We start from the raw sequence: 23,627 nt of genomic DNA on the forward strand, positions 1-23,627 counted from the left end.
TGCTCTCTCCAACTCCCTGAAAGGAGGTTGTGGAGAGGAGGGAGCTGGGCTCTTCTCCCAAGGGACAGGGGACAGGACGAGAGGGAATGGCCTCAAGCTCCGCTGGGGGAGGTTTAGGCTGGACATTAGAAAAAAATTCTTCACAGAAAGGGTCCTTGGGCACGGGCAGAGGCTGCCCAGGGAGGGGGTTGATTCACCTTCCCTGGAGGGGTTTTAAGGGACAGGTGGACGAGGCGCTGAGGGACATGATTTAGTGTTTGATAGGAATGGTCAGACTCGATGATCCGGAGGGTCTCTTCCAATCTGGTGATTCTGTGATTCTAAGATTCTATGAGTCTTTGATGCCATGAATCCATGATTCTCTTAGAACTACAAGTCCCGCCATGCCTCGCGGGGCGCTCCAGACGCAGAACTACAAATCCCGGAATGCTTTGCGCCCCGGGCGCGACTACAAAGTTCCCAGCCTGCCTAGCGGCGTTTCCCTGCTCAGAACTACAAGTCCCGCCGCGCCCCGCGGCACCCACGGCGGCGGCGCGGCGCGCGCTGAGCCCCGGGCGCGCGTGATGCAGCGGCGGCGGCGCTGAGGCCCCCGCGGGGAGCGGGCGGCGGCGTCGCTCATAAATGGCGCCCAAGCAGGACCCCAAGCCCAAATTCCAGGAGGGTGAGTGCCGGGAGGGGAGCGGGGGCCGGGTTGGAAGCCCCGGGGACCCGTGGGGAGGAGCCCGGGATGAGGATTGCGGGGGGGGCCGGGCTGCGGCTGGGCGGGTTCCCGGCTTCAAACCCACTGGTGCCGGTCGTTCTCCCGGCCTGGCGGCGGCGGGGGACGCGGTGCGGGGCAAGGGGAGCGGTGTGAAGGGGGCAAAGCCGCGTCTGTGCTGTCTGGGACCCTTGAGGCAAGGGGCGAAGGGAATTCTATAGAGGCGGAGGGGTGGGAGCTTGAGGGGGGGTGCGACGACCACCCTGAGCCTCGAGGTCCCTCCTGAAGGCAGAGGGGGCACGCACCGCGCCCTGAGGTGAAGGGGGGACTCCCAAAGGCGGGGGGTGGGTGGGCTCAACCCCCCTGAGGCTGTAGGGGCCCTGCTGAGGCAGGAGATGGGGAGCCCTCCCTGAAGGCAGGGGAAGGGATCCCCTTGGGGTGGGGCAAACACGACACCCCGTGAAGGCTGAGGTGTAGCCGGGAGCCTGCGGCAGCTGTGGAGAGGTTCAGGGCTCTGAAAGGCTGGCCTCTGCGAGAGAAGAGACCTCTGCATACCACTATTCTGGGATGAGTGTTGCTGTAAGGTAAGCTGTCAGCAAGGCCCTCGCTAGCCTAGGCCCACACACCAGGACTTGCAGTCCCTTGTTGCAGAGGGTGGCTTGGTTTTTAGCTTTCACTGATCTAACAGTGTGACAACGCATGGAACAAATGAGTTCCTGAAGTCTTTGTCTCTCTCTCTCTCTCTTTCTCATCTTTCCTAGCAGTGAGACATGGGGCGTTCCTGTCCCCTCTCATTCTAAATACGCATCATTTTCTTGTGGGCACTGACATCCATTGGCATTAAACCTGTTGAAATCTACTAAATCTGTCAGGATTTTATTTTTCTTGCCTTTGAAATGTGGCTGTGACTTACCCTTCCTTGAAATGGAAGATTCTTCGGTGAGGGATCCTCATGCAGGAGGCGATATCTGAACTACAGCTGGCAGTGATAGTGGAATCCCTATTTACAACAAAGCACCAAGTGCTTAGGTGAATAAGGGTTAAGATTATGCTTTTTCTGACTCGTTTGGCATACATTTTGTTTTTTAGATAACAGTTGTGGTTGATACTAATATAGGTAAATGAGAATGGTAGGCAATGGAAAATTCCAGCTCACTCCACTCTTCTTTTCCTGTCCTGTGTTTTGGCATTGAAGCAGGACTTCTCACACAACCATGGCTTCTTTTCAGAAGCACGGTTTGCAGAAGGATATCTGGAAGCTGGCTGTTCCAGGTGGCTGGAACAACCCTGCAATTGTCTGTGCTTCATGGCTGCCTGCGTTGGAGCGTGCTCAGTTGTGCAGCAGCGTTCCATGCCCATGCGCCTAGTACCTACAGTATTATCAATCTGCAAAAATAATCAAGATTTTAATGTATGATTCACATTATAATAATTAATGAGAAATCAAATGAACTGCAGAAACTGAAAGTTAGGAAAAATTTGGGGCTGTAGTGGTGTTGACAGCTGTAGGAATCTGAGCAACCTCGATTTAGTACAGAAGATAAAGGTTTTAGGCTTCTTTCCACAAACATATATCTGTTTGTGATCTCATCTTAACATTATAAAGACATTTTCTTTATTAAATAAAAGTACAGGATGTATCAAAATGGACATTTCCATGATAACCTTCCTAAATCATTTTCCTTTCTTGATACACAGAAGGATTTTATGAGTCGCAATAAATTTCTGGCCTTTACTGTGAACAGTTGTTTCAGCTCTGTGGAAAGAAAGCATGGGTTCCTACAGACTGGGTAATAATAAAGTCTTAAAACATGAGCAGTTCTTCCTAGTCAGTGTAGGAATCAAGCAGTAAATTTACAGTTGGATGTTGCTCAGAGTCTGGATATGGTTGTCCTTCCCCCACCCTCCTCATTCCTGAGCTGCTCACAAGGAAGGTGGTGTCCAGAGTTCTGTGGCTTGAGACTGCCAGATTCCACATGCCTCCTTCCCAGCCCTTTCACTTGCTTATGTGACCTGCACATGGGGGCTGTGACCCCCTCTTCTGTCCCCTCACTCCTAGCAACAGTTGTAAGAGCTTGATGGGTGCTGTACCCTGGAGTATGTAATGCAGCTTCTCTCTGTGAAAACATGAGGCGCTACTGCCTTCCAGAAGGAAACATCTGTACTCAGATGTCCTGTATCAAGTCTGTTCAGATTCCCACACTGTAACTGCACAATAAGACCTTGACATTAAGGGAAAAGACAGACTGCAGAACAATCTCTTGCTGTTGCACAAACCTGGCATTGATCTGTCCCACAGGCTGGATGGGGGAACAGTGTCAGTTCTCTTTCTTCCTGACTCCATTGAACTGGGAACACCAGCTGGTGTAGGAGTGCTTCCTGCAGGAAAAGGAGCACGAGTGACACTTGTGTCAGAAGCTTAAGGTACAGAGTGGTTATCTCTTATGAGAGCCATTTCCTGCTCTCAGTCAAAATGCTGTGTCATGTGGAGACTCAGGAATCCCTTACAGCGAGACAGTTTTACCTGCTGACATAGTCTGAAGGGGTCTGTTTGTATTGAGCCAGTATGTTTTGGTGCCTGCATCTGAAGTTCAAGGCTTCAGAGGAGTTCTCTCTGTCAGCCTTTAAGGTTGTCAGTGGCTTGAGTTGGCAGTGGCTGGCTGTGTGGGCAAGAATGTGAGTTCTGGTGCTAGTTGTTTGCCAAAGTTGCTGGCTGTTCTGCAGAACTCTAGGCAGGTTGGATGTGGCTTGCATAAGTGCTCTCTAGGGAGGTCTAGGAGTCTTCGCTTTGTGGACTAAATAATCAGAGCTCTGATTCTCTTTTGTATGTGAGCGAATTTGCTTCCCGAACACTACCCTGCTTCTCAAATCAGTATCCACCTTTGAATTTCTCTCTAGGTTGACGCTGGATTCATACAATGTTTTACTTGATGAGATATGTTTTACAGGAACGGCACATTGGTGGTGTTCTAAGATGTTTGTCTGCAATTTTATTTCAGGTGAACGAGTGCTTTGTTTTCATGGACCTCTCCTTTATGAAGCAAAGGTACGTGGGGCTGCTCATTGCTGCAGATGGTTCTGACTGTTCCCCAAGAAAATAGGGGATTGTATTCGTTTACCTGCTGTACAGCACTAGATGGGATAAAGGATTGAAACTAAGCTGAACAAAAACTTGATGATGTATGGAAACAGTTTGAAATCCTGGAGCTCTGTATTATAGAAAAACCTCAGGTAACCCAGCAGTACTGTGCAACTGTTCTGATGAATTCCTGAAGGTCGGGTGGGCTTTATGTGGAACACCTGATAGATCTTTGTTCCCAGGATGCTAGGAAGCATTCATGCCCGTAGGAGCTGGTGCTAATGCGTTTGCTACTGAGTGAGCTGTGGTGCAGGAGGCTGAGTACAGTTGGCCTTCAAATGGGACAGTGCTGCAAGGGGTAGTGTTGGGTTAAAGTTATGAAGGAAATGGCATCTTCAGTTCTGAGTTTTTAACTGCAGGAACCATACATTGCACGTTTGTGTCTTGGAGAAGTGTGCTTTGCAGGTGCTGGAAGGGATTTCCCAGTTGGCACAGGAGTTTTTTGCCTGGGTAAGAGTCTGGATTCTTCTGGTCTCCTGAAATGGCAGAAGGAACTAGGTTTGATTTTTACATAGGTTGTAATGAATAACAGCCTTGATGTTCTTCCTGTTACTTTGATCTGGTTTTCTCTTTCGGTTCTCAGTATGTAAGTTATTTCATTCCTGATGGTCATATCCTTGGCTTCCCATAGCAAGATGGTTGGAGAGGTACTCGTGTTTCACCAGTATGAAGATGATGACACAATAGTTGTACATCTCTGTGCAGTGCAGAGTTAAATGAGATTCACTTCAGACACTCTGTTCTCTAGCAGGAAGGAAAATGTTTTGGTACATTAATGCATTCAAATTTTCATTGCTTTGTGCTTGCTTATGTTCTTAAAAACAAGGAGCCCCTTCTTAAGCACATGTGCTGTGTTTGGGTGACTTCAATTCCAGGGCTGTCAAAAGGAGGTGCTGGTGCAGTGCTGTGTCAAAGCAGATTAGGGTAGCCTTACTCTGAGTTGCAAGTCCAGACTGATTTTAAGTTCCATGTGTGCCATTTGGAGATCAATACTGAAATACAATGTTCCTCTCTCTGTTGGCAATTGTATTTGTTTTAATTGGGCACAGTGCAGGAAGGAGTCACCACAAAAGTCTTGAGAAGGTGCTGTACAGCAGAAGGCTCTTCCCTCTCAGATACTTCGAGGTAACTCAGCAAGGCAGGAAGATAGCAGCTATGTCTTTTAGGAGTCACTTTTTACTTCAGTGGAAAAAAATCCTTTAAAAGCGACTAAAAGGTAGAGCCAAAGAGGTTGATTCTTCCTATTTTACACCACCCTCTTGACTTCACTGTTAAAGTGGTCGAGTGGCACCTTATCTCTATCCAGAGCAAGACTTGGTACCTTTCTGCGTGAGGTGCTTTACCCAGGCAGAATCTGGTGGATTTAATTTTGTATAGCAGAGAATTTGAGGGGCCTGAGGTGTTGTTTCTGTGGGCTGTGTTTTTGCAGGAAGAGGCATGTCTCTGGCAATGTTTTGATTTTGTACAGATGCAGTAGCTTGAGCTCTTGCGTGCCAGCCTTCAGGGGCAGGAGGAGGCACTGGTGTTATCCAGCATCGAGCACAATTGTGCTGGCTCACCTGAACAGACTCCTCAGGAGTCTGCAGGGTCTTGCAGGCTGTGAATAGAGCTGTGCTAAACTAGAAGGCAGAAGACTTTGTGAGGGACTGTTCTGATCCGAGTGATATTATGGGGTGGCTGGAGCAACCTTGTTATGTTTGTGCTCCCTCTTTTAATGGTCTTGCCTTACCATTGGCATATGAGGAAGCTAATGCATTCATAGGCCAGTCTTCTGATGGAAATAACTGGGTTTATTTACCTAATGTGTGCATTCTTAACCTAGGAAAAGCCTTACTGGAACTCTTTCTGCTGAACATAATGCTCCCTCTGTGGCTGTAGAGATCCGTATTATTGATTTTCCTTTTGAAGACCCTGTCGGTCAGTTTACCTGCCTGACGTGGGGGCCTGCATGTGAATGGGTGCTCTAGGGAACAGTGTTTGGCTAACCCGGGGTAGGGAAGTTACCGTTTATTTACTGTTCTGGTTGTATGCAGGGGTTCCTGATCCTTCTCATGAGTGGAGGCATTCCTTTGGGTAGCAGAGCAGAGCTGCTTGTTTGCCTAGCCCTTCCAAATCTGTAAATAGGCAGTAAATTGTGTTAGAGGACTTATTTCTGCTGTGAAAGAGCTGCCAGTATTCCAGTTGCTTGCATGGAAATCCTTGCATGTTTAAACTCTGGAAGCTATAAAAGCAATATTCATTTGGATCTCTGTTCTGGTTGTGGTACTGACTGAACTTTCCTCTCTGTTCCAGTGTGTAAAGGTTGCCATAAAGGACAAGCAAGTGAAATACTTCATCCATTACAGTGGTTGGAATAAAAAGTAAGTATTACATAAAATGCAATTAATATTTCATTTTCCTTCACAGGAAAAGGCAGCATTGTCTGTTTGAATGTGAGTTCAGTAGACCACGAGCACTCCTACATCCCTGTCCTTGGGAGCTTGATTCTGAAATTGGCCAAAATGATTTTATACAGAAGTCAACGATTTATGGTAACACCAAGAAAATGCCCCTTTCCTTCAGAGCTTTGGTTGTGCGGACAGACTGGCTTAGCGTGTAGGTAGACCAGTAGAAATGCTGTTTTTTCCAGTGTGAAGACAGTTACTGTAATTCCGCCCTGGCAGAAATATTTAGCACAAAAACTTCCTTGTTGTGTGCAGGTAGGAGAGGCAACCCTACTGAGGTGAGGCAAAACTCTCCACTAACACAGAGTGTACTTTGCTTTTATGCTCTGGGCAGCAAAGTTTGGTAGCAAAGATTTGGATGAGTGTGCCTTACTGGAGGCTGTGTTCTGAATGGAAGAGGCTGGCTGAGTCCTCCACAGGAGCGGGTTTAGCCTCTATTTCAGTTCTTGTCTCTCAGGGTAAGGTAAAGTTTCTAACTTCTGTGACAATGTTAGAATCCTAGAGGAGAGATTGCTGGAGAATAAAGGCGTCTCTGTGAAATAAATTTGAACCCACTAAAGGTGAATACTTCCTTGAAGACAGTGCATCTATGTACTTTTTTCTTCCATGTGAATGCTGTTCTGCCTCTGGGTTTTGAATTTAGAAGAATGAAGTATTTTGCTATGTGATTAAAAGCTTCATCTACTCAGACTCTAGGAGTCTTTCAGAGAGCTGCTTGGTTTGGTTTTGTTTTATTTCAATGCTGTGGACACTTAGTCACCTTAGTCTATCTCTGTCTCAGTGACTGAAAGCTGAACTTCGTGCTTAATACATGACTCTTGTAAATGCACTGTGCACTCACCCTACCAAATGGACAGGTGAATGTTATGGTAGACACCAGCAGTTACAGGGAATGTAATTGGTATATTAACGAGGCAGCATCAATTTGATGCTTTCTCTCCTTGTTGATCTCTGATGAGGGGTGCCCCAAGTAATGCCGTGACTCTTGCTTTTCTTGCTTGGCTATTTGAGTTTTCTTGCCTTCAAGCTTCCAATTGACCACTTTAAAAGTGGCATTGCTGCAAGATTTGGACAGCTGGGACAGTGTGACTCCTTAATTTTGATTTCTATAATTATGGTCCTTTGTTGCTTGTTAATTGCTTGACTTGTTAATTTTTGTTTCACAAGCATTGACAGTTAGGACACCAAAAAAGTTTCTTCATAGTATAGTATAATGTGCCGTGCAGTTATGTAGTGCTGCTTCGGAAGGCTTCTTGAGCTGCACAGGCAGGACTGAGATAAGTGGCTTAGATGTGTGACGAAAGCACCACCCTGAGAATGTGCTCCGAGGCTGTGTACAGCTGGGCATGTGTTTCTCCAACACTGGATGCTGAGCTTGCCTTGACATAACTCTTTAAGACTCCTATAGTGGTGTTGGTTTTGACACTTTGATGTTCTAAGGCAGCAGCTATTGCAATGAAATGAGAACGGCACACAACTCTTTATAGGTGGAGTTTAACTTGGATACTTTATAATAACTGGGCCACTTTTATTGTGTTTTATTTGGAATAAACTGTCAGATTGCTCAGATAATCCAGTCTGTCAAAATGGAATTCTTGTAATGGCAATTTCCCCAACAACCTGTTCTCTTAAATCGTTCACTTCAGATTCTGCAAATATTCATGCCATCTTGGTTTCCTTCACAGACAGAAATCAGAGCTCTTCTTCTTACAGTAAGATCTTATTGCTAAATTTGTTAACCTATAAAATGTTGGAATAGATAAAGGAAACTTGCTTCATGATAGTTATGGCCACAGGTGTCCCTTAATTTAGTAAGCATAGAATACATTTTTTTTTTTCTCCCCAAGATGATTCTTAAATTAGAGAATCCCCTCCCTCCACTGCCCATCCTTCAGGTTTGGGAAAGTCTGGAAATGCCCGAGGTTTACACTTCCCTAGAAAAATCCTTACAGCTTCAGTCCGTGGGGAATGCGTTTGGTAATTTACACTTCCAGTTGTGCCAGTCCATGACCTGATAGAAAAACAGGGTTCACTCTCAAATTCCACGCAGCTTATAATTGGCTGTTGCATGTAGGATGCAGTTATGGAATGATTTGAATGATTGCTTGATTTTGATACATTTTTTCAGCTGGGATGAATGGGTTCCAGAAAGCAGAGTGCTCAAATACGTGGATACCAATTTGCAGAAGCAAAAAGAACTTCAAAAGGCCAATCAGTAAGTATTCTTGGTAGAAGTCCTCATCAGTAGGTATTTTGTTTAACACAGCTTCAACCCAACAACTGAATATTACGGGAAGTTAGTGAGGTTTTTTGGGGAAAAAAAAAATCCTCCAAGAGGTGTTCGTGTGCTCACTTATTCTTGAGATGCTTTGGCTTGCAGAGGTGTTCTGGCCTTTGTTCTATAGCATCTTAGACAGGACAAGCTGCTGCTTAGTTTTAAAGAGGTGATTGAGGTTTTAATGAAGAGGAGGTTGATGAAACAGAGAGGCAGCCTGAAATCCTGTACGTCTTGTGCTGTGGAAATCAGACAGCTAAAAACACCCTTAAAATATATTGTTACGGGCTGAGGATCTTCTCAGTTCAGGATGCCTACAAACAGATCGATTTTATGAGTGCTCATCTTGTATTTCTTCAATAGAAATGCCTTTACTGAGAAGCTGGTTTGTATTCCTCAGCAGCAGTGTGCTGCTTCTGTGTGATTCAATGTAACAGGAGTGGTGGGAGGGGGAGAAATGGGTGTTCATGAAGAAGCCTAAATCTTCTTGATATTGAGTTGAATTTTTTCCTGCTTGTGACACGCATTGATTTACAAACTCATTTACTAGACATTCTCGAAATGCTTTGCATTACCTGTTGACCTTTGAGAGAAACAAGCGTCTTTTTGCATTAAAACCTTATTTACGAATTTGCTCTTTTTAAAGGGAACAATATGCAGAGGGGAAGATGAGAGGTGCTGCTCCGGGCAAGAAGACTTCTGGTCTGCAGCAGAAAAATGTTGAAGTGTAAGAAACTTTTTATTTAAACAAAACCAAAACCCACCCCAAAAACCCCACCCAAAGAGCTCCCAAACTTTTGCTTGTCAGTTTTACTAGTGATTTCCAACTAGTATTTTTCTTTGAATGGCTCTGCAGGCTAAACTGCATTACTTCTGACACAACCTGTGCAAAAGTTTAACTCTTGTGATACCAAAAAGGCCTTCGAAGTATTTTCTTAAAACTGCCCTCCTAGGCTGTTGTGGTGTTTGGTACTGAGCAGACACTAGCACTACTTTTGTACTCTATTCCTCCTAAGTTCAGTGCACCGACACTTGAAAAGTGGTGAGTCTTATGTACCTCCGTGAAATCTGTTTCTATGTAGAGTTTTACAATTCTTCCATGTTATGCAAGCGCATTTGAATAAAATTGCTAAAATGCCTTCCCTTCTCACAGTGCAATTGTTTAAAATGCATTTAAAGAGGTTTTTATTTTGCTGTTTTTAACAAAACTAAAACCTATTAAAAATGGTTTTGCATCTTAAGAGACCAGAAGCAAGTTCAGACATTTATTAGAAAAAATAATTCCAGGATGTAATTGTTAGATTTCTCTCATTTCATCCTTTTTGGTTTTAGGCATAGGCTTGTCTGGTGTTCTGCTCAGATTGTCATTCAATCAGTGCAGCTCTACTGCTTTGCTCATGTGCCATGAAACTCTTTTGTTAGGGCTAGTGCTTCATTTAATCGTGAAGACTCATTAGTGTTTTGTTCTCCTAACTTCATTTATGATTCTAGTCTGCATGAGGAATCTTCTGAAATGACACCAATTCCTAAAAGCGTTTGGAAGCAGCCTCAGATTTCATGTCTCATTTATGGGCGTGATGCTACGAGAGACATATCGTTGATGTGAGAGGTGCAGTGCTAGTGGGTGCAGTTGGGTTTTTTTTCTGTAGATCCTGAATGCAAATTTTCTTTTGGGATTAGTCAAAGCCTTGCTGAGGCTGTAAATTGGCTCTCGGTCTCTGGAATAGGGAATCTGATGGATCTGGCTAAAACACTGCGTGCATGCTCCCTCATGGTCTGGTGAGGTAGGTTCTGAGGTGCTTTAACCCCTCCAGTTTGACATGCGAGTTCTGTCAGCTCAGGATGGCTTCTGGCAGGGATCTGGTCACCTGTTTTTTTTTTTCATTTGGGGTGAAAAAACCCCAAACAAAATGTCTGCTTAGACAGCTCCTAGTGAGCGTCATTAAAATCTAATTAAGAAATCTAAATGATGACCATTATGAATTGGCTGTTTATGGGATTGTTGCACCCGAAGCCTGCATTTTAGTCAGTGGGAGCAGGGTTCGTTTCATGTGTAACTTGGATACAGGTAGCAATGACTCAGTCGTAAACACCTACAACTTGCACTATAGAGAATATCCCAGTAGTAACTGCAGGATGAGGTTCCCTGTGCTGCCAGCTTTAGTCATCGTGGTGGTTCAGGCTGGTTGCAGTGGGATGAGTTGTTCTACAGCTGAGTAAATGCTTAATGTTAGCCTGTGAAATCAAAGTTGGCTGCATCCTCTCAACCGTACCTAATAACATAGCATCCAAGGGAGACCCACACAGCAGAAATTACTTCATCTTGAGTAACTTGATCTTTGGGTAGCTCTAAAGCTTGAAAGTGCATTACCGTGTCTGTCTTTACTGTGGATGAAACAAGCTGGGGGAAGGGAGTGGCTTTGCTCTTCACTGTCATTGCTGTGGTAAGCATGGGTGGCTGTTCCCAGCGTAGCAAACAGGCAGTAAGCTAATTCTGGCACTTCTGTTCCATGGTGACTGGAAAGATTAATTCCTTGATGGTGGATTTTCGGAGTTATGAAAGGGAAGAAGGAAAACAATTGTCTTTGGAACAGCAGTTGTGTTGTGAGGGTTACTTTTAACAGGGTCCCATACACTTGTTGCACTGATCTTGCTCCTTGTCTCTAGCCAATACCAGCTTCCAATGCATCCTTCTAAATTATACTTATGCTTCCTTCAACAAAGTCTCCCTGTTTTTCTTCCCTATTTGGAGGCTGAGAGGAAATGCTTTGAATGATAGCAGTGATGCAGGGTTGTGATACTGATTGACCGAAGTACTGCTGCTCGCATCCTGCTTACAGCTAAAGACAAGATGGCTTCCAAAAAACCTCAAAATACAGCTCCAAAATAAGACTTCTGCGTTGTTCTCTTGTTGTGGTGCTAAGGTCATTGCAGCTATATGAAGTACTATATAAAGTACTGCTGGTGGGGAGGGGGAAAAACCGATCATGTAACTACTCTGAAAGGGTAATGCCTTTGGGCCTCAAAATTTACCTTTTATAGCATTCTTGGAGGATTGCACAAAGGGAAAGGTAACTTAGATTTTGAAACTTATTCTTCAGATAGACAAACAATAATGGGAAGGAAATAACAATCTAAGCCCAGCTTATCCTCCAGGAATGCTCAGTAAGACTATGATATGCTGCCAAAAAGGTAAATTTTTGAATCTTAAATCGATTCTCTTTAAGGCTGACCACGAGGTCTGACATTCTTTCCTTAACTCAACCCCCATTGTGCCTAGATTTTTCAGACGAGATGGAGCGCATACTGTTTGCTGTTTGGAGACCCCTACAATATCGACGCGGTGAGTTAAGGATGGATTGTCAAACCAGGATTTTCATCCTGAAATCCAGATCTCCTTGCTTTCATAGATTTCTTTTTAGAGACTCTTAAAGTCTTCAGATGTAATAATGTAAGCTTTGGTAGCAATTCAGTTATTTATAAATACCACAGTTTATCGTTTGGTTTTTAAAGCCAGCATGGATGACCAGTTTTTAGTTTCCTGAAGCGTGTATCTTTTCAGTTGGCATAAGGTACAGCATGAGTAGTCAAATGCATTCAGTGCCTCCACTCTTTAAAGGGAAATGGAGAACAACTTGATTGCAGATGTTTGGAACTGGATGTTTCTAGAAGGTTACAGTTGGTCCGCATGCTGGGGTTCAGTTTCCATGGGAACTGGTAACAACCTGTGCTCTCTGCTGTGAGTCTGCAGAGTGAGGCTGCTCTGAGAGCCAGTGTTAAAATGTAAGGTTTGAACTTGCTCCTTAACGTACTCTGTTGGGTTTTTTTTTGCTGGCTCCAGTCCACTCAGAGTAACTGCTTCCTTAAACTGCAAGCTCATTGAAAAAGCTTTTGGGATGGTTTGTAAGCAATATTGGCTCAAATAGAATAATGCATGACATGCGGGTTGGATACATTGTTTTTTTTAAAATAATTATTCATTTTATGATAACTAGAAGCTATCATAGAAAACATTGTCTATGCTTATAGCAGACTGCTAAAAATGAAGTGCAACACAGGTACTGGCTTCTTCAGGCTGTTTCATGTGTAGCTCTGCTGAATTCAAACTTCTTAGAGCTGATGTTACCTTGGATGGGCCTGATATGATTAACTTGCAAAAGATCAATGAACAATCAGAGTTGATGGGAGCTTGAAAATAAGGAGGGCAACTGAGAGCGCTCTGGAGCGAAGATACATTGCTGAATAACAAACCTGAGAATAGCATCTGGTTTTAAATTATCTGTGTGCAAGCAGTCTCATCAGAGATGCTTTCAAAACAGTATCTCACTCAAAACAGTATCGAGCCTTTGGAGTTATGGGTTTTCTTCTCATAGCAGTCTTGTTCTTAATCTGGCCTTGCTACTTGGAAGCACGTGTTCCTGCTGCAAATCCCTAGCGGCCGCCCTGCTATCTCTGTCACAGCCAGCAGCCCTCTCGCAGGGCACTTCAAGCTGTCTGAGTGTCAAGCAGCCAGTGAACGCTGCCTACGTGCCAGCTGTCCAGGGTTGTAACAGCATCAGAATAGCTGCACTGGCTCAAGCCAGAGGTTTTCCTAACCTTTTCTGCTGTCTGGTCACCAGTAACGTGCTTAGGGATAATCAAGTGAGTCAAGTCTAGAATGGTGTTCTGCTGCAAACACCCTTTTTGCTTCTAGCAGCCTGTAATTCAGGGCCTTGAGAGCTGCAGGCTGCATCTGTGTTTAATAACCCTTCGTAGGATTGTCTTATCTAATAAATTCGGAACCGTTTGGACTGCTGACACCCCCTTTGTATTCTCACTGTAGTTCAGTACAGCGCTGAAGAGGGGAAAAAAGGGGATGACTCCTCCAGTCTTTTTGATGTCTGCTGCTTTGGTCTTTCTTCTGCCTTGAGGAAAGATTGGTTCATTCTTCGAGCTTCACCTTTTATTGCTACTGATATCTCTGCTACATTTCCCCTCCTCCTGCCAAGTTGGGCTTTTCTCAGGCTGACTTGCCTGCCCAGTAGAAGCTGCTGCACACTTCCAACTCTCCTCTCGTCTCTCTGCCTCTTCTGGTTTATTGTGTGCCTTCCAAGGTCAAGGTGTGTGACCAGGCAGAGGGGACGTGCCTATATATCATCTGGACCTTGGTTTTTATCTTTTTGTTAATGATGTTCGATGGTTTATCTGAATTCTGATGGTTCTCTCAGTTGAGTTAGTGACCAAGCTGCTTGAGCAATAATGGCCAAGTTCATTCTTTCTTACAACATAGTTATTTTTCACACTTGAATCTTTTCTTTTACTGTTTTATAACCAATTACCCTGTTTTAGAAGAGACTTTATGCTTAGTTACACCTGTTGCTTCAGTAAACTGGCACCTCATCTCCTTTATCTGGCATTTATGAATGTACGGATCTCAAATGCCTGTGGCTGAGCAGTAGCTGCCTTCCTTCTCTGCTGCTCGCATCTGAACCAGCTGTTGTAGGGGGATTCTAATAAACTTTTATGTCCTTCTAAAAGGCACATAAAGATTTGGAGGAAGTGAAGTACTTGGTGTTGTCCACAATGTTTATCTGCCTGGTCATGGACTCCTGACTGTTGTGAAGGAGGTAAAACTTCCAAAGAACTGGGTTTTTTTCCTGATGTCATTTATCTGCAGTGAATTGTATTTTTGAAGCCTTTTTTAGTTTCTGCTGGCCATTTTCTGGTCTCATCCCAGAAGACACTCCAGTTCAGAGCTCTGAGCATTAACACCAGCTGTCTTGTACAAAGATTGCTGGCTTCTTGAGGTGGCCCCAGGATTCTGTGACAGATACTTGATTCCCTTCCTTCGGATGAATGTCTGGAGAGGTGAAGTGCAGTCTTTCAGTATATCGTCTTCTATGGGCTTCTCTTCAATTGCTTATGAACACAGTCTTGTTTTGGACGCTGTCACAACCCGGACTCACAAGCCACATGCTCGTGTCTGGGAGAAGTGGATTTGTTTGTCTGTGTGGCGATCCGGAGGCCAATAAGGTCACTCCCAGGGTGAATATCAAAACAGTATTTATTTCTGGCTCCAGCAAACCTAAACACACCAAGATACTGGGGCACACAACAAAGACACGGGGGGAGTGCAACCACCCAAAGTTACGGAAATGAATCCCCGAAAACAACCCAGGTCCCTAGGATCCAACCCAACATGCAGCAACGGCTGCATCCCCTCCTCCTGCCAAAGCCACCTCTGGGGCCCGACTTCATCCCAGTGAGGGGGAGCTGTGCCTGCTCCTGCGCTGCCCCCCACTGAACTGTGGCACCACAGACAAGCTGGTGCCACAAGTGGGTAGTCCTCTGACAAAATGTTTAAGAAAAATTGGTAAACATAGTCTGACTTCACAGATACTGAGGCTGGAAGTTCAGGATTATGCTCTTGTTGCATGGAACGCTTATTTTCCTTCAGGGTCTGTCACCTTTGATATCTTTAATAGCATTTCATTGTGGTGAACTGTGGTGCTGTTTGTTTTCCTCTGATTATGTTGTTTCAGATGGTTATGTCCATAGTTCGTTTATTATTTGCTTTCTAATTCAGTCTCACACTTTTACCCCTAATATATGAATACTCTTATTGCAAATGTGTGGTTTTGTTCTGCTCAAAGCCCCGCAATGAGGGCTGGCTTATCTTACCAGAAATGATTGCTGGCCCTGCTTCTTTGAGGAGGTAGCGTCTGACTGCAGTGGGATGCAGGCCTTGCATTTGAACTGTGAGATCCGTAGCCCCTTGTACCTCTGTTCAGTCTTTTAATTAAAAATCTTCTCATAAAAGCTTCCTTGAAACTTCCATGCTGCTTTTTAGTGATGTTGTCAGTTTTCAGTGGAAAATGCCAGTCAATAGAGAAATACAAGAATGAAAAATAGCAGCTGGGCTGTACCTGCTGTTTAAGAAGTCAATGAAAGCTTTTATACTGCTTCTGTGCAGCAGGATAGGCCTTGCTGCTCTTAATAGAGTTGTGAAGAGGCACAAAAGGATATGATTTAACTGATCCTTAATACATTTCAGCTTCTCAGGCTACAACTTCTATCAATAGGGCTGTCTGTAACCTCTGATACAGATGCTGCATCTTTCTCCTGGATATCGAGTGCGCTGTGTGCTTCAGTCACCACACACAACAGCAGCACTCCGCCTTGTGCAGCTGAGCATTATTCCAGGCAGTCTGTGGTACAAGCTATCAAAATTGCTCTCTGCCAAATGCTTTGTCTCTAACCTTAGTTCTTTCTGTGTGTTCCCTAACCCAGAATTGTCTTGTAGCCTTTGGAAGCAGATGGCTGCTCTGACTCGAAGCAGAGGCATATGACTTGAAATACAAGGAATGAGGTGGGAGAGCATAGGCAGCTGCCTAGGATGGTTTATGCTGGACTTTGTGCTCCAGTAACAGAGATGTGGTTTAGTGTGCTAATTGTGTTCTTTAAGTACCTTATAATGCCAGTCTGTTCCAGTTTTATAAGACTCTGCTTCCAGACTAATGCTTAACACTTCTGTCTTGTGATTTGAATTCTGGAAATAGCTCCCTGTTCTTCCTTGTTTACTCTAGGTTTGGAAGAAAATACTTTCTTTTCAATACACAAGTTCATTATCAGTGCCTTGACTTGGCAGTTGTTCCCTCTTCCTGGAGAGAGATGATATTTATTCTGCCTGCAGTTTAAGCCTAATGCTTGTTTTCCAGCTTCAAGACAAACAGATCTTCCAATCTTCAGACCTCCCTAGAACCCTTGCCTGCTTCCTCATCCAGATAAACCCAGTTCAAGCCCGGATACAAAAGTCATTCGAGATAGTGGGGAACTTCCAAGGGAATAATCTTGTATTGGCAGAGTTCTGTCCACACAATCTGCAATTTGAGAGGTTTAACTGGACTCTTATAAATTGTGAGCACATTGAAATTTGGGTAGCGGTGCTCTTAATTAAAATGCTCTGAAAATGGTTAGTAAATATACAAAATTCACATAATAACAAAAACCCCTGTTAGGACAGCTTAATTCTGTCACTGATACTCATGACCTACCTGAATGTTTGTTGTGTACACTGTATTCCAGGTGTCCTTGATTTTTGGAAGTACAGCTCTTCATTTGGAATAAGGGCTACTGACAGGGATCTTAGAGGAGTGTGAAGTGTGTAAATTAGGAACAGTAAACAGTTGAGAGAAGCATTTGTAAGAAGATAAATATTAGGGATGATCCTATTTAGTAGAAATGTGATCTCCCCTAAAAGCTGATATAGGCAATCTGTGCAGCTTCATGCTTATAATTCTGACAGAGCTGTTTAAACTGTTGTGGTGAAACCACGTGTTTTCAGTATTTTACTGGAAGTTAATTCAGTTAAGTCAGACTGAGATTTCTCTGATGATTCCCTGCACTTTTTTCCTTGTCTCATATCCTGTCTCTAAGTGATCTCTGAAATACAGAAATAAACCTACAAACCTAGTGCAGTTTTCCAAGAGCACTTGGGAAGTATGAAACGTCTGTAGATGTTGCTTGCCTAAAGGGTCGAGTCAGTACTGCTTTTAAATACTCCTTTGTTCTTGGAATGCCTTTGGGGGATTTGTAGGTTTAGGTTTAGTGATTCCCCCCAAAAATGGTGAATTATAGCCTGCTACAAGTCTTGTAGTAACAGAACAGATGCTAAATCGTATCTGATGTCTTTCATGTCCTTTTAGCTAAGTATTCTATAGGCAACTGAGTTCTCAACTTTTCTGGCTTCCTACTTTCAATTCTTTAAGTATCGCTATCTGTGTTTGCAATAATTTGTGTTCTTCTTGCAGGAAAACAAAAAAGAACAAACAGAAAAGTAAGTATGACTTTGTTTTGTATGTAAGTGGATATCCTTAGTGAAGGATTCCTAGCTGGGATAAGACCTTAAATCTGCTTCAGCTAAGTTTACTTGTTGTCACCTTGTGTTGTTCTCTTGGGTTTCAGTTGCTTCTTCTTTCTCTTGGTCAGGAGGAAGGCACGCTTTTCTGGTTTGTACTCAGACTTCTTGTTTCAGTCTGAGATTTTTGATCTCTTGCAAATTAAAACCAAAGTGATGTCTCCATGGATCTGTTGAAATAATTGAAGTCAAACTTACATTTGCTTATTGAGATGGCGATGTGATGTATCTGTAAAGCAGAGTTGCTGGTTTAAAAAATTCTTCTGAAGAACATTGGATACTGACATGGGTTTGCTTTTAGTGCAGAAACCTCCATTTTGGGATTAGTGTAAATATAGCAGTTGAAAATGTCACAAATGTGTGGGATTTCCAGAATACAAGTAATATTTATATCAAAAAACAATTGAGGATGACCTGACCCAAGAGAGATCAGAGTCTTACTTTTAAATCCTGTTTATAAATCTTTTTTCAGTGCTATTTCTCACTGACTACCCAGGTCTCTGAAGCAGCACAATTTCTCTTTTTCTGTGCAGCTCCAGGAACTGGAGAAGGGAGCAGTACTAGCGAGACTCCTCAGCCTCCTAGGAAGAAGAGGGCTCGAGTAGATCCGACAGTTGAAAGTGTATGTATTTCTGCTTCTCTCAGAGAATTTTGGATAGGAATGTCTTGTTCCCAGAGGAGCCTATTACTCTAGTAATTCCACAGTCCAGTGGTGCATTTCAATTGTGAAAACAAGGAATATGGGTGACTCTTAGCCTGGACAGTTATATGAAAGTAATTGGTCTGGTTTCACTTTTTTTCAGGAAGAAACATTTATGAACAGAGTTGAAGTAAAGGTGAAAATCCCAGAGGAGCTGAAACCATGGCTGGTAGATGACTGGGACTTGATCACTAGGCAAAAGCAGGTAATTTGTCAAAGGAACAACCTGGCCATCTACAGGCCAGGACACTGAAACTAGAGTCTCACATCCTGTCTGAGTGCAGTGTAGTCACAGTGCTCCTGTAGGGTTTGACAGCAGCCTGGTGGCTTACTTGGCAGTTCTCATTCTGGTTGGATTTCAACCATGGGTCACCTGTGAGTCAGACTGTGGCTCAGTAGAGTTGCATGTAAATTTGTAGGACAGGCTTGGTCCAATCAAGCATAAGGCAAATAATTTAAACTTATTTAAGCTTTAAGGGTGGTGTTAACTGTATGCATCGTTGGCCTGCTGGTATGCTTTGAACAGCTTGCTTTGTTGGTAGGTAACTGGTCTGTAGGAACATTGTGATGTACATTTTACCTCAGCTCCTTCCAGCCTTGTTCGTGTTGCTTGCTGCAGAGTTCTGCAAGTTTCTTAAGCTCTTCCACTGCACTGGCAGAAAGCTGTCGCACAGGGTAGCGATTGTAATGTCTGCCAGGCTGGATCCACGTAAAGCTTCCTGATATAGTACATTAAACTTTGCTTTCCATTTTAAAAGTATAAAACACTTCCATGAACTTAATACATATTAACGAGTCATGGCTTGTTTCTTATGAAACCGCTATTAAGCTTGCACAACTAGAACAGTTTCTTCTTTCTTTTGTAGCTCTTCTATCTTCCTGCCAAGAAGAATGTTGACTCCATTTTAGAGGATTATGCAAACTACAAAAAGTCACGAGGAAATACTGATAACAAGTAAGTAGTGGTCATTTCCAAACTTAAATGCTGCTTTTGCTGTTGTTGTTGGACTTGTATGCTGTGGAAAGTTTAGTGAGGTTGTTAAACATCCCAGCCCAGCATCCAGCTTCATGTTGAAGACCAGTGATCAAAGAGTTTAGAAATCTCTGAGGAAGTTATGCAGTTCTGCTTTGTGGATGTTATTCCTGGTTCCCCCACCTTCCCTAAGCCTTCTCCTAAAGGAAGCTGATCTAAGCCAAGGGAATAGTTCTCTAGCCCTTCATTCTAGCTCAAGCTTCCTGTGTTGGATGAGTAAAGTCACTGGCAGTTGCTGTGTATGAGCTGAACAAACAATCAAAAAGGCGACCTAGCAGATGAGCAAAGTGTTACTGTGTGGGTGGAGGGGTGGCAGACAGGGAGATGGGGGATGACTTATCAGAATCGGATGGGCAATGCTAATTACCTTGTGGTGATAGCTTTGAAGGTTCTTGTTTGTAATTACCCCAGCAGTCCAGCCCTGACAGCAAACAAGGTGTGTTTATTCTTGAGTGAAGCTTTCCTGTTTTAAAGGGAGAGAAACTAGAAATGTGAAGTTGTTTTCTTCCATTCAAGAGGAAGTGTGCTATTGACTTTTCAGGGTGATTTAACATTCATTTATGTAACTGTCCTAATGTCTGCTCTGAACTTCTTTGCAGGGTGGAGTGAGGGTTATGCTGCTCAGATTTGCAGTGCCACTGTCAGTTCCAGCATAGTTATTCTTCCGTTTGTTGTGGAGGTGGAGGCCTGCAGGAGTGTGGCATTGAGGTGTAGGTAGAAAGGGTCAGTTGCCTGAAGTATCAGGTGTCTCCCCCTTCCCAATAAGCAAGAGTTCAGTGTGATTACTCATAGTATTGTACTTTAATTCCAGCTCACATCAGTTTTAACTGTGGTTGAAGCAGCAGAGCTGGTGAGTGTCCTTATAAATACTTAGCATTGCTTTGAAAGGACTGCTGTGATATCTCTGAGTCAGTGACTAAAAGTGAGGCTTTTATTGGTTTGCCTGAATTCTTAGAGTTCAGAACAGTCCATTTTTAAAGGAAGTCTCAGCCAGTCACTAGAGCAAGACTTGTGTTCTCTCTGTTTACCAGGGAATATGCGGTCAACGAAGTTGTGGCTGGAATTAAAGAGTACTTCAATGTCATGCTGGGAACTCAGCTGCTGTACAAGTTTGAGAGGCCCCAATACGCTGAGATTTTAGCGGATCACCCAGATGCTCCAATGTCCCAAGTGTATGGTGCCCCACACCTGCTGAGGCTGTTTGGTGAGTATGACTTCTGGAGATGGAGGAAGAGCAGTTGGAAGCATTCAAATGCTTTCTTTTCCTGTCTTGAGTCTTGTTTGTGTGTGTGTGAATGGCATGAATCTGACCAGCAGCTCTGAAACACGTGGTTTTGTTTTTACTTCATCTACCTAGAGTGTTCAGAGCTGTTTGGGAATTCAACAGCCTATTTAATTTAGGTGAGTCTGTGTATATTGGAATGGATTCCTTGGCTGCTTTTATCTGTTCTTATAAGTCTTAGACTGTACTCAAGTACTTATTGAAGTCATGGTTTACAACTAACAAGTGCTGCTTCTTTTGAAACAGTACGAATTGGAGCTATGCTTGCTTACACTCCTCTGGATGAGAAGAGTCTGGCTTTGCTGTTAAACTATTTGCATGACTTCTTAAAGTAAGTACTTTTTAAGTCTTTCAGCAAGAAAGAAGTTGTTCAATAAGCACATGGCCAATTTCCAGTGAAGGGTTGCTATGTAGCATATGTATGTGCATGTATATATACATTTTGTTGTCCTGGGCTTGCGCGTGATGATGGTGAAGCTTTCTCAAACTCTGCTGTATGCACATGAGTGAGACTGGTGTTGACTTCTTCCCAGTTACACTGAGGTTATTGCTAGTTAAAGTCTATTTATTTATCTCTTAGTCTCCGCTAAACTGTCCAAGTCTGCTACTTGTTTCAAAACAAATGTTGAAGCATTTGTAGTTGCTATAAAAAGCAGATTAAGGCAAACTATTAAATTACACAACAGTTACTCAACAGCAATTGAGCAAATGTTAAAAACTGATGAACCTTAATGTTATTTCTGGCATAAACTGTCATTGTAACTTCAGTGCTCTGCACTGTAGTGCTCTATGTATTATATTTAGACTGAAATCCTCATCCTAAACAATACAAGACTTAAACGCAAAAGGGGGCTCTAAAAAATAATCAGACCTTTGAGTTCCTTTCTGCTGTAAGGGACTGTGAAATCGTTTGCTGCTGAGTTCTCCTGCAAATCTTTCCTGAATATGAGATTCTAAAACAGAATTAAACTTCAGTTCAGTGCCTGAGGTGCCATTCCTGTGTTCCCTCATACGTACAAGCATGACTTTAACAGCTTCCATGCATCTGTACCTTGCTGGAGGGGACCTGGTGTTATGCTTGTGCAGTTGTAGGGACATTGTGTGGTGTGAAGCAACTCCGCTCTGCCAGCTCACTGCCTTGGTACAGCTTTTCACTTTTGCTGTACTGGCAGATTCTCTTAGTCATATTTTACTAGAGCTGTCAGCTTCCACTTCTGAATTACATGCAGAGGAGAGAGGTGTTCACTGTATTCTCGTACAAGGCCTCAGTGGTGTACTGATAGCATTTGGAAATATCAATTTGTAATAACTGGGTTAACAAAGCATTAAGCTGTTCTGCCAGTCAATACCAGCATTACATCTGTGATTGATAAACTGTTGGAGGTTGAAAGAAAACCCTCAACAGTTCCAAGATGGCTCTGCAGCAGAGCTAGAAATGGATCAGCCTTGTTTCCATGGTAGACTTGTTTTGGAGTGGTCCTAGAGTCTCGAGTTTGATCATGGTCTTCTGGGTAAGTGTGAAGTAAATGCAAGTGCTGAAGGACTTTCAGCTGTAAAGGTAGAAAGATGAAGCCTCACCAGAGGTCCCTGAATCCATTTGAGAGGTAGAGGCATATAACTTACCTTGCTGTGGAAGTCGTTGACCATGGTTTGCTTTGCTCTCCCCATCACTCACTGACACCCCTCAGGTTATACGTTTATGCAGACAGAACTTTCTGGTGTCCTGCTCCTTGTCCCTGCCCCTTGGAGTATGATCAGTAGTAAAATGATGTGAGGTACAGCAGCTGACTGAACCTCAAACTGTTCATCCTGTTAATCTTAACCTCCCTGTGCTCGCTCAGAGCTGGACTGGCTTGACAACTTGTTTGGAATTGATTTTTTTGGACATGAGCTGTCAAGTCTTTAATTGCTTTGCCCAGATGACTTTTTAGTAGATGTGTTGATTTGCAGCTCTTGAAATCATGTTTCATGGTCTCAGCAAACACGTAACAACTCTGCTAAACAACAGAGGCTTCCAGAAAGAGGGTAATTTAATATTTTCATTGTTTTTATAGGTATTTAGCAAAGAATTCCTCCGCGTTGTTTAGTGCCAGTGACTATGAAGTAGCCCCTCCTGAGTATCATCGGAAAGCAGTATAATACCAGTGATAATTGGATCCGTGTGATACTGTCCCCTTCCACATCTCGTTCTTCACCTTTCGATTGCACAAGTTATGTAAGCATAAAGTGAATAAAGTTGTGTGTTTCAAATGGAACTGGCATTTGTAAGTCCAGCAAATTTCACCTCCCAAAGCGGAAGCTTGGAGTTGAACGGGCGCTCTTCAGTGTTTCTGGCTCACTGCTGTTCACTTCAGTGGACTGTAAAAAGGACGCGTTATGGTATGTCGTTGTATGAACTCATCAGTGCTCGTGGGTCTGTATTGACATTACCGTGTGCTTCGCTACCCTGCTTTATTGCGTAGTGATGACAGACACAGGCTCTCCAGCCCCCAAGGGCTGGGCTCACCCAGTGCTGGTGCTCTAACTTCGTCTGACTCAAACCCATTCACTTGGTGTTGGAAGTGAAACGTTCGCTCCATATGTGTATGGTGTTATTTAGGTGGTTGAAGGACTGTGAGTTTTATATTCTAACCGTTATTGTACCGTAGTGTCTTGGAAATGTTGGTCCTTTCACAGTGTTTTACAACCGTTCAAATAAACTTTTTTAATTTCAGATACTGTCTCTCATTTGGATTTGCATCAGTCCCGCCCTTACGGCAGCGGCCGGTCAAAGGTGATCGATGTGTGTTAAGAGTAATATAACATTCTGCAGTATTAATTCAGATGCTGTGTTCCTTTTAATTCTAAGGACCAGTAGTTAAAGCCCATGCATCCAGTTCTAGTGGGCGGTGTGGATTCTTTACCCCTGGGATCATTATAGTTTGTAAGTGGTGATAATGCAATGTCACTGCATTTATTGCAGAGTTCCTAAAAGGCTTAACAGCCTGAGCCCTGGGAGTGCACTCTGCCTGGCTCTGTCTGTCATTCTCTGCTCTAATTCAATGTTAAATGTGTAGCAGCATCTCCAACAGTCAACTGGAGGGCAGGTGTGGAGCGCTGTGACTGCACTGCTTCGTCAGGGTGCTGCTTTTAGAGGCTTCCTGGGAGCTGTTATGGTGCCT

At 43.6% G+C, this 23,627-nt stretch overlaps 1 protein-coding gene across 5 annotated transcripts; it reads left to right on the top strand.

The window, feature by feature from the left end:
• Positions 1–531: 531 nt before the first annotated feature.
• MORF4L1 (mortality factor 4 like 1) lies at positions 532–23,179 on the top strand. 5 transcript variants are annotated; one of them, XM_069866673.1, is made up of 14 exons: positions 532–661; positions 3,697–3,743; positions 6,129–6,196; positions 7,966–7,992; positions 8,409–8,495; positions 9,202–9,282; positions 11,836–11,898; positions 17,345–17,370; positions 17,985–18,073; positions 18,255–18,356; positions 19,018–19,106; positions 20,216–20,388; positions 20,713–20,797; positions 22,521–23,179. In XM_069866673.1, exons 1-14 carry the CDS (start codon positions 622–624, stop codon positions 22,603–22,605), a joined length of 1,062 nt encoding a protein of 353 aa, XP_069722774.1. In that variant the 5' UTR covers positions 532–621; the 3' UTR covers positions 22,606–23,179. The 5 variants fall into 5 exon arrangements, with proteins under 5 accessions (XP_069722774.1, XP_069722778.1, XP_069722776.1 ...); XM_069866677.1 differs by lacking the exon at positions 20,713–20,797; XM_069866675.1 differs by lacking the exon at positions 11,836–11,898.
• The last annotated feature ends 448 nt before the right edge of the window (positions 23,180–23,627 follow it).

The sequence above is a fragment of the Phaenicophaeus curvirostris genome, chromosome 12, assembly GCF_032191515.1.
Source record: "Phaenicophaeus curvirostris isolate KB17595 chromosome 12, BPBGC_Pcur_1.0, whole genome shotgun sequence".
NCBI classification, from domain to species: Eukaryota; Metazoa; Chordata; class Aves; order Cuculiformes; family Cuculidae; genus Phaenicophaeus; species Phaenicophaeus curvirostris.

What these genes read in the sequence shown, in the direction of transcription:
- MORF4L1 (XM_069866673.1), top strand. Translation starts at nt 622, where the DNA reads ATGGCGCCCAAGCAGGACCCCAAGCCCAAATTCCAGGAGG. An exon ending in CAAGCCCAAATTCCAGGAGG is followed by an intron (nt 662 to 3,696) that starts GTGAGTGCCGGG and finishes ATTTTATTTCAG; the next exon opens with GTGAACGAGTGCTTTGTTTT. An exon ending in TATTTGCATGACTTCTTAAA is followed by an intron (nt 20,798 to 22,520) that starts GTAAGTACTTTT and finishes TTGTTTTTATAG; the next exon opens with GTATTTAGCAAAGAATTCCT.